Source organism: Thunnus thynnus, chromosome 9 (genome assembly GCF_963924715.1).
Source record: "Thunnus thynnus chromosome 9, fThuThy2.1, whole genome shotgun sequence".
Lineage (NCBI taxonomy): Eukaryota > Metazoa > Chordata > Actinopteri > Scombriformes > Scombridae > Thunnus > Thunnus thynnus.
Genome location: NC_089525.1, coordinates 12725986 through 12743638, shown reverse-complemented (window position 1 = coordinate 12743638; position 17653 = coordinate 12725986). Strand labels below are relative to the sequence as shown.

General features: G+C 37.7%; 2 protein-coding genes across 4 annotated transcripts; one reads left to right on the top strand and one right to left on the bottom strand.

Moving 5' to 3' along the window:
- The first annotated feature begins 353 nt into the window (after positions 1–353).
- LOC137189199 (gap junction alpha-3 protein-like) lies at positions 354–3751 on the top strand. Of its 3 annotated transcripts, XM_067598930.1 has the most exons (3): positions 354–707; positions 1164–1517; positions 1658–3751. In XM_067598930.1, exon 3 carries the CDS (start codon positions 1682–1684, stop codon positions 2771–2773), a length of 1092 nt encoding a protein of 363 aa, XP_067455031.1. In that variant the 5' UTR covers positions 354–707; positions 1164–1517; positions 1658–1681; the 3' UTR covers positions 2774–3751. The 3 variants fall into 3 exon arrangements, with proteins under 3 accessions (XP_067455031.1, XP_067455029.1, XP_067455030.1); XM_067598928.1 differs by having other exon boundaries at positions 354–1517; XM_067598929.1 differs by lacking the exon at positions 1164–1517 and having other exon boundaries at positions 355–707.
- Positions 3752–8399: 4648 nt separating this feature from the next.
- On the bottom strand, positions 8400–11599 carry vma21 (vacuolar ATPase assembly factor VMA21). The gene is made up of 3 exons (XM_067598926.1): positions 11407–11599; positions 11001–11110; positions 8400–9472 (listed from the first exon to the last, which is right to left on the bottom strand). Exons 1-3 carry the CDS (start codon positions 11466–11468, stop codon positions 9333–9335), a joined length of 312 nt encoding a protein of 103 aa, XP_067455027.1. The 5' UTR covers positions 11469–11599; the 3' UTR covers positions 8400–9332.
- Positions 11600–17653: the final 6054 nt, after the last annotated feature.

Here is a 17653-nt window from a genome sequence, read left to right as displayed (position 1 = left end):
AAATAAACTTCCTGTTAATTTGACAAACACAAAACTCAGTGGATTTCTAAAATAATGAGATCTGTGAAAGATAACAATCCAATAATAACATAACAATAATTATATAAACCACAACTTTTTCATTTTAACTGTAAGGTTTTCGCTCACTTACTTACTTCCTGCCACTGTGATTTGCAACTTGAGGATGCAAATGGCCACTCATCTCCAAATCATGTCCCCCCTGATAAGAGAGAACTTTGTGCTATATTTAGAGCCCAGAAGCACTTGTGGCCGGACATAACAGCAGACATCATTGGCCAGCTGCCCTGTCACTCACTGTAACAAGCGAGTAGAGGGTCTTTAATAGTTTACATTAGAGCCTTGTGCCAAATTTAACTGCGGGGGGAGGGGGGTTAGAGGGAGGGCAGGCTGGACATGGTTGAGAGGGTGTCCAGCAGGTTACGTGTGTTGTGGTCAGTGTAAGACCTCTGCGGCCTGGATCCTGCCTGAGCTGTGCTTGAAGATGGAGGAGTCAGTGCGTTTGTTGGTGTGAAACAGAGGTTGTGGCTAGCCGGAGTCTACTTTTCCTGTCCATTCAAGGGCATTGCTGAGGCCCCCTCCCCCCCCGAAGATCAGGCTTGCACTGAGGCCTGTCAGCAAAGTGGTTGGCCTCATGGACCCTCGAAGACATATGGGGCTTCATCACAGGGGATGTATAAGCTGACAAGGTGGGTTTATCCAGTAAATATGACTTCTGTGTGATATTTGGGAGCCTTAACCTTCTTTGTTGACTGAATTGCTTGTTCTGTTAGAAGCCATAGTCACACAATGAACAGTACATGCAGCCAAAGGCTATAATTTGTCTTGTGTGGAAAGATCTCGAAAAAACAACTTCTTGGTTATTTTTGGAAGAATGATCATCATTGAATTATCCTTTGTTGTGGGAAACTGCGAGGTCTGACAGGTTTATACTGAAGTCAGTCATTTTGCTCACTCTAAACCCTAAAAACTACAAGGATCTATTAGTGTTGACCCCCTAAACAGCTGAATTAGCTCACCTGCTACATTCCAGCAGTTAACAGAATTCATGTTCCCACCTGCAGCAGCATTTCCTGAAATTGCTGGACTCCGTCTGTACAGTGCATCCGTTAGATGTAGGATATATTTTTAACAATGTGTTACAGGAGCTGAGAGTACTGACATTACTCAACCGGTTCCAATTCGCACTTCCACCACATCTGCCTGGCATTTCATTTCACCTCGTGTGGATCACGTTACTGTGTCTCGGGCCATGAAGGCCAGGAGCCACAGAATCATGACTGGAACCGGCCTTCCCCCCCTGTCCACACTTGCCAAATATATACCCTCCTAAAGTAAATATAATCCTGTCTGCATCCACATGGAAAAGGCTCACTACCTGCTCAGCAGAGTCCCCCAGTTGTACTGTACACTCGGTAACAGCTTGGCTCCCAGGAGACTCATTTGGTCTAAGCTGTTGCTGAACTTGGCAGGACATTTTAAGGAGGAAGAAAAACTTTGTGAGTTACACTGAAGCTTGCTTTAGCCTCTAGATCATTTTTATTTCAGTCATGTCTTGTATTTGCTTTGCAGACAAGCCTATACAAATCAAACGGAGAATGTGTTTTTCTACTTAAACACTTTTTTTCAATTCCTCCAGTCACAGATCTGACCTCACATAGCCATGGGGGACTGGAACCTGCTGGGAAAGCTCCTGGAAAAAGCCCAGGAGCATTCCACCGTGGTGGGGAAGGTGTGGCTCACCGTGCTGTTCATCTTCCGCATCCTGATCCTGAGTGCTGCGACAGAGAAGGTGTGGGGCGACGAGCAGTCGGGCTTCACCTGTGACACCAAGCAGCCTGGTTGCGAGAACGTGTGCTATGACATCACTTTCCCCATCTCCCACGTTCGCTTTTGGGTGCTGCAAATCATCTTTGTGTCAACACCGACGTTGATCTACCTGGGACACATCCTCCATCTGGTGCGGATGGAGGACAAGCATAAAGAGCAAGAGAGGGAGAGAGAACATGCGCACCATTCAGACAAGCAGGCCCTCATTGCAGATACTAAGCACAAAAAGGCTCTGGTGAGGGACACTAAAGGCCGCGTTCGCCTGCAAGGGGAACTCTTGCGCACTTACGTCTTTAATGTGATTTTTAAGACCCTGTTTGAGGTGGGTTTCATTGTGGCCCAATACCTATTGTATGGCTTTGAGCTGAAGCCCATGTACACATGTGACAGACCCCCCTGCCCCAATGTGGTAAACTGCTACATATCCCGTCCCACAGAGAAAACCATCTTCATCATCTTCATGCTGGGAGTGGCCAGCGTGTCTCTGTTCCTCAATCTCGTAGAGGTCTATCACCTGGGCTTCACCAAGTGCCGCCAGGGCATCACATTCAGGAGAGGTGACCAGTCACCTGAATGTATCTCCAAGGAGCCCAGCGAGACCGCCGTGCCATTTGCACCAAGTTACGATGACTACTTCCACGGGCACCACCAAGTCCAGTCTGCCTACCCGCCCGTACCCAGCTACAACCTCTCGCCTCTGTCTGAGGATACAGACTCTTCCTTTCACCCCTATCACAGCAAGGCAGCATACAAACAGAATAAGGACAACTTGGCGGTGGAAAGGAGCAGCAGCAAGCCAGAGGAATGTGACCTGAAAGGAAAGAAGGGAGCAGGATCAGCCCCTGGGTCACCTACGCAGGCCAGGCCCAGCCGCAGTGCCAAACACAGCAACAACAAGACTAGAATAGACGATCTGAAGATATGAGGAGGTTTATGTTTCTCTGAGGGGTCTTAAATTGCTGTGAGGGGATCGCATGTTGTTTGGGAGCATTCATACATGCTCGGGTGACTCCCCTCTTTACGATGGCAAAGGTTTTACTCATTCCAACTCAGAGCGGAGCAACATTTTTAGGGCACACAGAGGTTGCAGTTTAATGTGTGAAGACTGATGTGGTTCAACAAAAACTTTTCTAATCAAGTTAGACCTCTCCAAGGAAATTTCGCTCCACTGAAAAGTGTCCCATTATATTTTTTTCCTTTGAAAAACCTTTGATTTCACATTAGATTGTAGCATGAAAGGTATGTGGTAGACCATTTGTGGCAACACAGTATTTTCAGTGAATGTTTTGTTGTTTTGTGAATTTAACTGATTTGTGTACGATATGAATCTTTCCACTATTCACTACTATCACTGAGAATCTAAGAAAATTGACAAAATACAATAAAACAAAGGTCTGCTCAGGTTTTACATTGAGCTTATCTTATTTTCTCAAGTGTGTGATGAATGTGAATGAACCTTGAAAAATGCAACTCCTTGTGTAAAGTTGCCCGAACTTTGGGAACAGAATCCAGTTCAGAAACCTGCGCTGACCTGACCCCGTTTGAGGAAATCAGATAGGTCAAATAGTTAAATTTAACTTCCTTAACTGTTTTGAGGTCGCCATCAAGCATAATTCACTTGCTTAGACTTGAAGTGAAAAGTTGTGCAATACCTGACAACACATTGGACACTGGAAGTAACTAGTTCCAGGACGCACCTCAAAAGAAATTGCACTGGTCTCAGGAGTTCCCAGATTTATACTGTCTCTTTTTATTGCAACAGCCAGCAAGTACATAATTATAAGCACATTGTTTTGTTTATTCTTGTTTATATCTGTGTTTGTGTCATTTGTTTTCTGTAAAGCACTTGGTGACAACCATATTTGTAAAACTGCTTGAAATAAACCTGTCTTACATTTGCAAAGTTAGTGGTGCATTTATACTTGCAAGTTTTTATCAAGAAAAAAAGGGGGAATCATTTCACTGAAACACATGTTGCAACTTTTATTTTAGAATGCTGAAAGAAATAAATCAAGAACAACTCAACTCAGGGGTAAAAATATAATTGGTTTTATTTAGTGCAGTATCTTTACTCAGTAGCTCCAACATACAACGTAGCTCGGCAGGAAAGTTTACTGAACACCGAGGCTCTTAAATTAAAATCTGACAGGTGTAGTTTGAGCTATCAGTACACACATGCAAACATTTCAACCTGTTAAACACTGAAGTGCTTGAGTGGGAATAAACATGTCATGTGTAAAGCCTTTGCTGCCTGCATATCCCACACATGCAGGTCTTATACTCATCTCTGCCAGGAAACACTGCACATAGGCAGCCCTGGTATGGAAACCTTGAAATTAATGACCTAGCGTGTTCATGACGTTGAATACTACATATTTTCAGCATGGTGTGTTCACAATTTTTGGTGTCAAGGGAAAAGCAAATATGATTTTTATTTAAATATAAATATATTAAAACACAAGATTGCAATTTCTGAAAAAAAAAATATTGGCTTTCAAATGTAGTGTCTTGATGTATTGAGATATGATTCTGTCTAGTCTGGACATACTAAAATATGTATTTTAGTGTTTTGTGGAGCCAGAAACACATTTTCAGACCCCCCATTTGAGAACATAAATCATAGCATAACCAGACAAAGTGTTATTTGTAATGTATGGATCCATAAATCAGTAAGTGAACCAGAAAAGTCTCTTTTTAAGTGTCACATCCACCTTTACAAATGAAAATAAAACATGAAGGTTTTCTCAGTTATTTTAAGACATACATCTTAAAATATAATAAAGTGGTCATGTTTTAGAAAAGGATCATGTGTGCTTTTGAAATGCTGACAGATGAATAGATGTGAGTTATGAGTATGTGTGGATATCCAGCACTTTGAAATGAAACCTTTGTAGTGTTAAGTCCAACATTTCAAACTGTGGTTGCATCAGAGGATTGGACCGCTGAAGACATACAGTGTAGCACTTTTTTGGAAATGTAGAGCATATTTCAGTAAATTACATTTAACTACAAAAGTCAAAACTGTTACATGAGCATAGCAGACTAGCATAAAGATCATAATTTAAATCAGATTTCTAGTTTGACTATCACACGAAAAAAGTCTGTGAACTGTTTACATTAGATGACATGGAGTACTTTAAGCTTTTGTATAAAACAGTATCATTTAATACACCCCAAGAGTTTGATTAATGATGACTTTTGTATTGAATAGTTCTGCAAGTGAAATTAATTGCAGAATGACACTCCTGAGTAAAAACATGGTGATTTCAGTGCATTTAATTTAAGAGACTGTGTAAAAATGATTTGTGCATTATTTCTTATGTTTCACTTTTTTCAAAAAAACAAAGCCCTCCCCAGTGTTATTAATAGTTCAGTCAAAAAACAGATGTATTGAGTGCTGCTTGGATGTAGAAAGGTATCCCTCTGGTGCGCTTTAGTTTGGGAATCCTACTAGTTTAAAGTTATTGAAAAGATTTGAGGCACTCAAGAGGGTAATACACTTAAAAAGCCTTTAATGTTTCATGGCTACTTAGTCATAGTTAAAAACATGCCTACACATTTCAGTTTCTTTGGATCTGCCCAAGACAAAAATAGCAAAACACTCCCAATAATATTTCAATGTAATATGACACTGTTGAATTAGTGAAATTCCATGAAAACAGCAAAGTGCACAAAGAATTTAAGATGGCATACTTTAATTTAAACCTGAAAATTTTAATTTGAAATTCAAACCTTAATGTATCAATGGAATAATAATTTTTCATATAACCACAAAATCACACAATAGCAGCGGAATTAGAAATTGCCAGAATTATGGCATCCTGTTTACTGGATATTCTAGTCATTTTTAATTTTTTTACTAAGATTTTTGGTTAAAATAAATAAATAAATAAATAAATAAATAACCTATCACTATCATTTTGTATGACACATTTATATGCATCTCTGGAGAGATAAGGTTCCCACTCTCCTAAAAGTTTTGACTACCCTCCCTTTAGAAAAAAGAAAAAAATACATACAGTAACACTACACCTTTCTCTAAACATTTGCCTTCATAATTTTTGCACAGTCCCTAAACATAGTGAAAGGTGAAATTGCTACAAGATTGTTAATATGATGGTGTAGGGCCTTTTTCTTTTCTTTCTTTTTTTTTTAATTTTTTTTTTTTTTTTTTACTAATTTCTTACTCATTAGAGATAAAGGACTATTTTTGTGGACTTTTCAAATACCTATTGAGGCTATAAGCAAATATAACAAGTGCTCTGAAGGAGCCAAAAGCCTTTCAATTACCTTTTGGTTAAATTAAAAAATCTAAAGCTCAAAATATATAGTGTCTCATAAGAAAAACACTATACAGTACACCATGTGGTACTATCTGAAAAATCATGTGACACTTCCCTATCAGTTTCTTAAGTCTTTTACACCATATTGTAAGTTAGTTAACTAAAAATGTAAGTTTTATTTATTTATTTATTATTTCTAATTATATGGCATCAACCTAAACAAGAAAGTCAAGACATGGACTCACTTTCAATTTGGTCATTTTGTTGAACAGTGATTTGCACAGTAATCACATGTACATATCTTTACATACTGTGGCTCTTAAAATATATTTTAAAGCTAAATGACTAAAACCCCAGCGCTGTTGTTTCTGCACTGCTGAAGCAAATCCAGTAATTATCTTCTCAAAAGCACCTGAGCAGAGTTTCATGGGAAATAACAGCATAGACTAACACAATAAAGCGCTGCCTTGGTTATGTTTAATGGTGGATATAATTTCATGTGTCCAGATGAGTTATTCTATCACTTTATTCTGTCTGTTCCCTGTGGTGTGATGCTTAACGTGATTTTCCACCAGCTGTAGCACAGTCCTCTACTGCCCTCTCCCTTTACTTTTACTTAAACACTGACATGCTGCTCGCATTGTATATGTGGCTTGCGTCTGCTGGACACGCCATCTGCTGGGCGAAGGACATCTTGTGTCTCATAATGTCATCTCAGTTTCATTTTTTTCTTCATTTTACTGGCAAATGACTGAGTACATAAAATAGTGAACAGATATTTTGATGTATTGCCATGTATCTTTCTAATCTGTTCAACTGGGACAAAATATAAATACATGTGGACTGCATTGTAGGATAGACAGGATAAAACCATCAAGGAACATTGTAGTGTTTATTTAATCCCTGACTCAAGTAAGTGTTCAGTGATCTCTGGCCTGTTTTTCATCACACTGGCACTCTGCACCCAACCTGCTAATGTGTGATAAATGACAAACAGCCAGAAGCAAAGCTTACCCTTGCACCAACTTTGTGCGGCTGCAAGGGCATGCTTGTGAAATATCAGCCAAAAGGAAAACGGGGCTTCTGATGTTTGCTGACTGAATGAGTCTGATTGCTTGCAGGCCTGTCACCTCATCACCAACACCAGCCTTGTTAAACTCAATGCAGACTGCACACAGCCCGACACCAAACTCTGCAGAATATAGTGCGTGAGCTACACTTGAGCGCTGTTGAAAAAGGGGGGGGGGGCTCACACAAGCATAGAGGAAAATGAACAGAAATCAGCTGCTGACATGGTTTCTGGGGCAGAAAATGTCATTATGGCTTGGCATCTGTCAGTTTATGTCTTGTGTTGTCTGTGCGGTGGGAACAGGCTGACTGTTTGCTGCCACCATGTGACAACTGAAATTCTCTGCAGACTTTAGAGAAAGCTTGTGTTGTTGTTGTGACTTGATTGATTTTTTTCACTATAATCTCTATCAGGCCTGGGAAAAATCAGGGTTGCTGTTCTGCACATGCAGTATAAAATATTCCTTGTAATAAAATGCCATGCTGTGCATTCTGTATTGAAGGAGGATGAATTAGGTAATTAACATTTTTCACCTTTGCATTTTATTATTGCATGTCAGAGGTGTTATTGTTATGACAGTTGAATCTGCCTCTGGGATAAACACTATTACAAATCTGTCTGTGCACTCACATACACATGCAGCCTGTTTTCAATAGAGGCTCTGAATTTGATTTAGCATACATAACGCTAAGCTGACATTATTTGAGAAAAAAAAAAAAAAAGTCGGTAAGTAAATAAAGGCATGCATCTGTGCACACATATTGGTTCAGTGTGCCTTACACAGCAGATGGCAGAGGAAGTCATGGCCTCTTGTGTGATACAGCTTGTGTATCACGCGCACAGACTTCATTTATTAAAAAAATGGTTATCATAGGATCTTCTCATAAAGACAGATTTTATTAAGCCACAGACATGTTTTATATGCAAGAGGCTTCATAGAACCTGTTAAAGACAAAAGTTGTTGTTGTACCATATATTACATGTGCTATATATAAAATAATCAAAAAAGATAACTCGTAATACAAAACTCATTTTTAATCATCTGATTTTGTCAGTATCAGATGATTATTGTATTTTATATATATATTACACTTTACTTGACATAAAAACGTTTTTTGTGAAAATGTAAATCTACATTTTGTTCTAGTGAAACAACAATTGCACAAAGCTGTTGAAAATATGTCAAACAACTGTAAAAGTTAAAATTTTTCCAAGTTTATTCGAGCAAGTCATCGTTCCCATCTGCATCACACCGACATCTACATCACCAAACATCTTCAATACAAAATGTTCCTTTAAATACAACTTGATCTTGCAGTCATTTCCTAATACAAAGTTCTGAAACATCACTGAACTACAGTACACAAACACTTTAAAACAGAGAGAGAAAAAAAAACACAACAACAAAATGATGAATCAGATTATTTTAAAGTCAAGACATGAAGACTTTATTCAAAAAATACAATATCTACTCACCTTTAACCTGGCATGAAAGTTAAGCACATTATGGGTTTGTACTGAAGTTAAGCGTAATCTGTAAATATATGCATATAAATATCTTGTCATTTTAATTTGAGGACAGAACAATCAATTCAGTGCAATGAATTGTCAGAGAATGGATGTAGAGTATTTTTGAAATCAGATCCTTCATACAAATACGTTACAAGTAAAGCAGTGTGTGTGTTTGTATGTGTGCGCCCGTTTGTATGTGTGCGCCCACACACACACACAACATCCAAAACTCAAGATGTTTTCCTACATGGCAATCTCTTTACTGTGAAGGGACTTACAACACTTAACCAAATGGCAGCTTATAACAAAGCCTCTTAAAAATAGGGGCTGTCCTCTGTCAACAAAAGTAACATTTTCAGAGAACAAAAAGTCATAAAGGCGGGCCTGCTGGGGCTGGTGAAAAAAACACACCCAACAGCTTCCGCTCCCCCATGCCAGGGAGTATACAGTAGTTTCATGCTTTAACCTCGAGTTAAAGCCTAAGCGCAAACCAGATTGCCTAACAGTCTGGTTGGTAGATGGTACCATGTTGTAGTGCTGGAGCCATGGTGGGGGGAGCTGTGGATCCATGCCCATGTCGGTCCGTCTCCTCCGGTCTCACGAGCTGATAAGGACATGCTTTAATCGTGTTTGCCCTTCCCTTTAGGCGTGCCTTCGTTCCAGGCTACATAAACAAACAACGCCAAAACCACATGCACAGTGAGTACAGCAACAATGGCGGCATAGAAGTAGCTGTCAGAGCTTGACATCTTCATCGAACCTGGGAAAAGGAAGCGGAGAACAGTTACAGTGATGACACAGAGCAGGATAATACAGTCCAGAAGATGAATGGTTATCATGATGCCTACAACTTCCATTGAATCAAATTTAAACCTTGTCATATATGAACAATTCAAATAGGGCTGGGCAATAAAATTATATATACAGTGAGATGATGAAAATTTGTTAACAGTCAGGGAATTTTCAATGCTGTTTATATTGGCAGTGCTATAAAATAATGTTACAAGTCAGTCTTGGTTTCACAGACTTTTCATCATTGTGATAAAGCAGCTGAATTTCTCCAGATCTGTAATTCAATGGATAAACCACAACAGACTGTAGATCAATCAGAAGATAAAGTACTCTGTCATGGCTTTATTCCCGAATGTTGCAAAGACAGTTGAATTAAAAATGAATGAAAGAAAATTGAAAAACATCTCTTTTGCCTTACAGGTACTATTATAGAGCCTGTCAGATAAATCAGCTAGTCTATATTATGGGCTAATATTAGCTTCTCACACATAAATCTGTGTTGGCACTTGTGTCATCCAATTCACTACCAAGAAACTGCAGTGTGGCAACACCAAAGGCAGGTTAGCAACAATTTAGAAACATTAACACGATTAGGTGGTGTGTCCAGCAGAAAGTAGGGATGCACTGACCCAACTTTCCTCTGATGCTGATAAGGAAACCTCAACTCCAGCACCGGTGCTCTTTTTTTCCAAATTTAAAATCTACATACTAAACTGTGTGGAACTCTTATTTCTATTTGATTTAACTTAAAGGGGACATATTATGTTTTTGTAATTTTCTGGTATTTTTATAGTTATGATGTCAGATATCAATGCAAAACATGGCCATAGTTCCAAAACTTGAGGTCAGTGTGTGTAGAAAAGCTCCCTGCAAGCCAAAAGCCCTGGTTTCAACCTGTTCTGAATGCTTCGTTTTCTACCTTCACATGCCCACAAATGGCCATCCGTCCTGTAGTCTTCATACTATTACTACAAGTTGTCTCATGGTTTGTTGACGTAGCTGCCGGAGCTGACGGAAGTCAGAAAAGAGTGGGCTCATCGGAAGGGGGGCAGGAGCTTTAACGGCCTGTTTCAGACAGAGGCTGAACTGAGCGGCTGCATAAAGAGCCAGTATAAGATACACAGGGATGATTTTTTTTAACTGTAAATCATGCAAATATATTCCAGTAGAGCTCCAGATTAAAAATATAGACCTTAATGTGCCAAATGTGTGTCCACTTTAAGGTCAGAAATTACTGTGGCACTAAAAGTGTTCATTTTCATGAACTGCCCATTTATCGTCATTACGTTTTTTGACTCTCAAATATGAAAATCAGACTAAAAAAATCCAATATCTGCCGGACTTTAGTGATTATGCAAAGTGGGATATGGTGATGGTTATGGGTAACAAGGATACAAAGAAATCAGTAGAGGTAAAGATGACTGATTTGTAGCAACTCCTTTCACCTATATCAGTGGAACTAAACAACACAAACAAGATAGTGTTACAGGCCTTACCCTCAAAGATGTACGCCTTTGATGCGAAGTACAGTCCAATGGGCAGCGTGACCATCAAGATAGTGAAGAACAGCAGTGTCTTGAGGGCTGAAACCATGGAGCTTTCATTTCTGCATGACAAGAAGTTCATGAGTCAGTGGAGACAACAGCGACCTTACTGTTCAGGAGCAGCGGGACTCCGTGCAGACTATTCATGTCGGGATGATTAATGTTGGGTTTCGGGATTACGCCATATTAAATAAAAGTCTTTTGTAAACGTCGGCACATGTTTAGCATCCAGACAGACAGCGGGACAGCGGTTTTGAGGCCAGTCGCCACTCAACAGACAGAAAAGCCTGATAAACTCGCTAAGAAGCTAGCTAGCTACTGTTAGCTGTTCATTTGAAGTAACTGGTCGTTTTCTCACCCTCGGAAATAGGGCGGCGGGCCGGCGGCGGCGTCTGAAGAACCTCTGACAGATCCGTCCATTGCTGTGTGGACGGGCGACGAGATGAAGATTAAAAACGGGAAATATAATCACTTTATATTAGCGCCTACTGCCTGTCTGTGTTGTGTTGTCACTGTTGAAATTCCTTCTTCCTCGTTTGGGTCACGGGACCGTCACATGACGAGTTTTGACGCCAAATAGTCTCGCGAGACGAGACTCTTGAGGGCAATTAGTCAAACACTGACTGTATAAAAATAGGTCAAACACTGTTTTTTTTTCTTTTGGGATGAAATATGAGCACTGAGTCTCATTTTTCATTTCATTTTTATTTTATTTTTAGCAGGAAAAAAACAGCGGGGTAATGTAAAATCATTACCAGCTGTGGGCCTGTCTAAGTTTAAAAACTGTTTTCCACAGTGAGGAGAAAAAACAATAAAAATATATTAAAAAAATACAGACAGATAAAGTTAACAAGTTAGACAAATAATATTCTTAACATATATGAGCAGAAACATACCTTTTTTTAAGAGTGGATTGTCAATAAACGTATACAGCATTTAGCAAAAAATAACAAGTAAACAAATTTTACATGTATACAGACAAGTTACACAGAATTCAGAGGGAACAATAAGGTTGATTATTGAGATGTTCATGGTCTTCCAAGTTTTATGGAGTTATGTCTTGGCAAAATAGAACAAAGTGAAGAAGGGAGAAGGTGATAATATAGCTGACAGTACAAATTAAAACCGCCAAGTACTGTATACTTATGAAAATGTAATGATTTAGATTGTGTAAGTGCTTCACACTGATGTGCCCGAGGAGGAAGTTAAAGATGAATTTCATAAGCTCTATTGTAGAGTCTAGAAGAGACCAAATAAGGAGACAGTGGGACATTTTTGAAAGTATGATGGCATGAAGATAAGCACCGAGGTATTTAAAATTTTGCACTTACTAGGCTCTGGTTGGCCAGAGCTATGGGATGAGACATAGACAAAGGTTTCCTAGGGGAATGGAAATACAAACATTCAGGGTTTTTTTTTAATTTATCGTTAAGTGATGTTCCTGGAACCAGTTACATAAGGAATTAAAATCAGAAGAGAGTTTAGTGTTTATCATATCAGTAGTTTATGTCAGTAAAGTCTTGGACAAGTGATTAACAATGTCAAATTGTCAAGCAATGCGTTTCCTGTAAGAATTGCCTGTAACTCAATTTTTTATACCCACTGGCAGAAGAAGTATTCAGATCTTTTATGTAAATGTAGCAAGAAAACAAAGTAAAATGCACCATTACAAGTATTCAAAATCTTACTTAAGCAAAAGCAAGGGAAGTATGAAAAGTGCAATGCATCAAAATGGCCCTTTTCAAGTTGTATTAAATGATGGGTTTATAGTTTTTCAAGTCTGTCCTGTTCATACTGGTCATTAAAAGATCCCTTCATCCACTGCTCTCCTTCTGTCCAAAAGTGTGTTTAAAAGTTTACTTGAAGCTAATATGAGGCGAGTTACTGTCTTTTTAGTGCCAAATTCCCTCTTTTTGTTAAGATCCTCCCACTGCAGCTGACCAGGAAAACACCACCCATCCAGACACAAGAGAGTTGTTTTGTTTTTACTAAAAATGCTAACTGCGGTAGATATCCACTTTATTTGACTAACTCAGATGAAGAATCATATTTTTTGATTATTATTACTGAAGCACAAATGAGTAAGTATTTTAATGCTGTAGCTTGTCAAGGTGAGGTCATTTGTATTGCTTTATATTCAGATAAGTAGTCTCATCTATAACAATGTATCATATTTTCTTTACTTGATCATATTTTGTATGTAATCTTAATCTGCAAAGTAGTAACTATACTTTGCAGGTCCATGAAGTGGAGAAAAAGTATATTTGTCTTTAAAATGTATAGAAGTATAAAGTGGTAGAAAATGTAAATATGCAAAGTACGAGTAAAGTTTTATTTAACTACAATATTTAAGTAAATGTATTTAGTTATTCTGCACCACTATTTATATTTGATCCTTATGAAACTTCTCTTCTCATAAATGTTATTTTCTCACTCCAACATAACATAATGCTTGTTAACTTCATTTTATATTACTTATTTTCTTTCTTTTTCTTTTTCATGTCTTATTTTTGTAATGTCAGTTTCTTTATTATGGTGTTTTAACATAACAATTTAAAATGTAAAAAGTACATAAAAGATGTACTGTATATGTTGTTTCCATAGAAGTAAGGGTTTTAATTCAATATAACTGAATTTAGGTCAAACCTAAATTTTACATTTTATAATATTTTGCCAATAACATCAAATTGTCTAATATAGAAATCACATTCCTGTGATCTGAAATGGATTAAAAAACATTTGCTAACTTTCTTAATGAACTGTTTGATGAAAATATACGGACAGTTGGAAACTAAAAACATTCAAAAGACATTCAGTATCTTAAAGTATACTCCTTTCTTTTGCAAGGCCAGCCTGGTGCAGAGGAAAGATCTGATATCAGTGTAATCTGTAGACTATAGTGCGTTCAGTTTTAGTAGTAATCAAACAGATTATCAAGTATTCTTTTTTATCAAGCATTTTTTCCCCATAAAGATTTGTAATTCACAATTTTATAGCATCTGTTCTTGGAATAAAACCTGCTTTGCAATCAGAAAAGTTGTCAGAAAAGTTTCTTTTTCCCTCCACAAATAAAAACATGAATTATAATATTAGGATAAACTAAGTGTGTGTAGCCTTTGAGTCATCAATTGTCCCACATATTTTGCATATATTTAGGCATTGTATTTCAATGTACCTTTATTTGTAAAATTTTACATTTTTACAATATTTTGCCAATATCAGGTAACTTGTTATTTACAGTCATTCTACACTTGTATCCTCTAAAATTAATCCTGATTAAAGATTAAAGAAATGTTTGAACCAAAGTAGACAATAGAAGACAGTTAGACAATTAGAAGTCACATCCAAAAAAAAAAAAAAAAAACCCAGATACAATATTACCTGTTGTCAGTGTTCATGGAGGCTATGAAGCAAGCACAGGAACAAAATTTGAGGAAGCATTGTCTGAAAACATATGGGGTGACAGTTTATACCACACACATAATCCATAAATGCTAGGCATGTGCTTAATCCAGGTTAAAATGTTACACAGGTTATACTGTTCCAAAAGTAAACTCTGCAGCATTTTTTTCAGAGGTGTCAACACAGTGTGTAGAAGGCACTTTATTACATAGCTTTGTTCCTTGTCCTAAGCAGACTAATTGGAAGAAAATTGTTTTTTCAAGTGCGTTTGGTACTGCAATTCAACCAGAGCCAACAATTGTCAGAGACACTGGTTTGAAGAAAGTGTATCAACTCTGTGGTTGTAGCCACATCCACAGGAGAGACTAAGACCTTTTATTCAATGACACACATCTAAGTCTGTTTCATGCCTCTCTACCTGATGAAGGGCCAAATCGGGCTCAAAATGTTGAACTCTTTCTAAAGAAAAATATTTTTAAAAGGGAACATTTTACAGTGTTGTGAGGTAGAGGTTAACATGGGAGGTAGATCTACAATTTTTTGGATGCAGCACCTGGACATGAAAGATGTGTGTGTGTTGTTCATACTGATTATTTACATCAGAGACAAACTGGAAAACACATGAACCACCCTGAGTACAACATTGGCTAAACAACCTGTGGGGAACCCTTCACCTTGCAAGAATCAGGGTTGCTTTGAGGGACAAACTTGAGGAATTTAGGAAAAACTGGTCCCCTTTAATTGCTTCTCTGGAAGAAATTCATATCAACTTAAATGATGACTCTTGCTCACTTTGGGTAGGTCTGTGTGTTTGGGTTATTTTGTGTAAACACAAAACTGACCATGTGAATAGCAACAATGCTTCAATAGAAATATACTGTATACGACAGTATCACTTATTGTTGCTGTCCTTTGAAAACCCTGTATCTCCAAAAGATCAACTTCTCATAAGTTAATAAAAACAAGTCCGTTTCTGGGTTCGCGACAGCACATTTTTCATTAATCCAAAGGGGTTTTAAATGGTTTATTTATTTTAAGAATGACTATTTTCTCAACCCATATAAGAACACTTAATCCTTTGATTAATATGAAAAACTCACATTTGGAGATACATGATTGTCATTGGACAACAACAGTGCTTTTGTAGTAGCTTATTACAGTGTCTCATGCAGGATATTCATTCTTTCAAAAATATCTAGTTTTAGATATTTTACACACTGCATCTTTTGTGGATTGATTGTGTATACGATTTTATTCTGCTTTCCAGAGCAGGAGAGTCTTGTGGTATCACAAGACTCTCCTGCAAAGCAGAATAATCACAGCTCATTTGTTAGATTGCAAACTCATTATCTGACAGATACATACCCATATAAACTCATATGAGCATCACGATAATTTCAAGAAATGCAAGGGATTGTTGTTTCAATTTTTGCATAGAGAAGGTGGGAATTTTCTTAAAAATATTATGAGGAGTGTGACTTTTAGAGGTTGAATCAGGGACCATATACTGTAATAATATGTTATAATATGTATACTTGTAGCACTGAAACCAGACTTATTTTTTAAAAAGTGTGTTTTCCCCATAGGAAAATAAAATATTTTACAATTGCCCATTTAAATCCTGACGTCACTTTCCACTCTGTCCAATCCCAATTGAGCCCTGAAGATAGAAGTAAAGCAATGATTTATTTACATGTATAAGTTAAGCATTCAAATATCTTCCCTGCACTATTATCTTGCATGTTTGGTGGAAATGGACATGAAGAAGAATAGCATGACGTGGCCTCACTGTGCTCAGTGGTTGTGCAGGCCCAATGCACATGTACAGTATGTGCTTGTGTACCCTACATTCCTGAGTAATGTAACAGTGTAGACTATTTCTTGTTAAATTGCTGATGTAACAGAGAGCCATTTAGTCCATTTCGTGCCGTGTATATACATTTAGTGTCGGTGAGCTGGCTGTGTTTCTGGTTGAGGTCTTCCTGGCTGAGTGTCAAGGAGTGGCACTTTCTGCTCCAGTTGGCTTCGTTCTCACCGGTCCCATGCTCAGCAGGTTCCCCAAAACACATTTCATTTGAAAAGACTCTCAGTGATGTGTGCTCAAAATAATCATTTTGCTTTCTGTGGAAATTTCACTCCTAATTAGTTTCTCCACAGAAACCCAAGACGTCACCAGTTCTGCAGACACACAGAGTTGTCACAGTCAATCATAATATTCTCAAATCTGTTGCCGAATAAACCACCAAAAGCTATTTTAAAATGTATTTTTTGCCTTTTTTGTTTTGTAACTGTGGGTGTTGCTCTTTGGAGACAAACAGGGAGAACAGGGGAGAGTTTAGAACAGTCATCTTCAAACCTGCTTGTGTGTTGACCTGTAATGTTTGATTTTAAATACATTTATTTTCATTTACTAGTTCTGTATGCAGACATCATTAGATGTTACTTTCTCTGCCTTTCAACGGAGGCACAGAGAGTGTGATTTTCTGTCATATCAATGTCAGTTTTTTCAGTGGCATGGTGTAAATACTGTATTAGACCTGCCTGTATTATTTTCAACAAGCTTTGCTTATAAAACCACAAACCTAAAACATAACTGTACCTCACAAACAATATAATTAGATCAAAGAATAGTTTTCTGTGAATGTATGGAATGAGACTAATGTTGATGTCAAGAAATAGCAGGTGTATTTTTTTTTTTTTTTACTAAGTTTAAATAAATAATAAAAAAAACAACATGATAATATTGTCTTTGCTCCCATACAAAATGCATCTGACTTTACCCCACTTGAAACAAGGCAATGATTAAAATTAAATGCCTTTTTGTGTAGGAGCCAACACTGGTTATACTCAATATTAGCTTGTCAAATCTTACTATTCCACGACAACCGTAACTCTTTTTTGAATTGTATTACATAATATCTTCAGCCAATCATTAGAGTGAGGAATAATTATAAACAGTGACCGCTTTTCATAAACAGGTCATCAGTAATTGTTCCAGATGAAAGTTACATCCTCCCAATACTGGATTTTTATTTTCTCTGGAAACAGATGCAAAACTAAAAATTAATTAGATGGTTTATTGCAGTGAGCTTTGGGAACAGACTGAAACCACAGATGACAAAGCTGATATACACACTGACCGCACATGTTCACCCTCTTATGGTGGGATGATGGATTTTAATTAAACAACTGCTTCTAAATTG

Excerpts from the sequence above, each read along its gene's own strand:
- LOC137189199 (XM_067598930.1), top strand. The coding sequence starts at position 1,682 with ATGGGGGACTGGAACCTGCTGGGAAAGCTCCTGGAAAAAGCCCAGGAG.
- vma21 (XM_067598926.1), bottom strand. The coding sequence starts at position 11,468 with ATGGACGGATCTGTCAGAGGTTCTTCAGACGCCGCCGCCGGCCCGCCG. Across the intron at positions 11,111-11,406 it reads CCGCCGCCCTATTTCCGAGG|AAATGAAAGCTCCATGGTTT; the intron begins GTGAGAAAACGA and ends CTTGTCATGCAG. Across the intron at positions 9,473-11,000 it reads AAAGGCGTACATCTTTGAGG|GTTCGATGAAGATGTCAAGC; the intron begins GTAAGGCCTGTA and ends TCCTTTTCCCAG.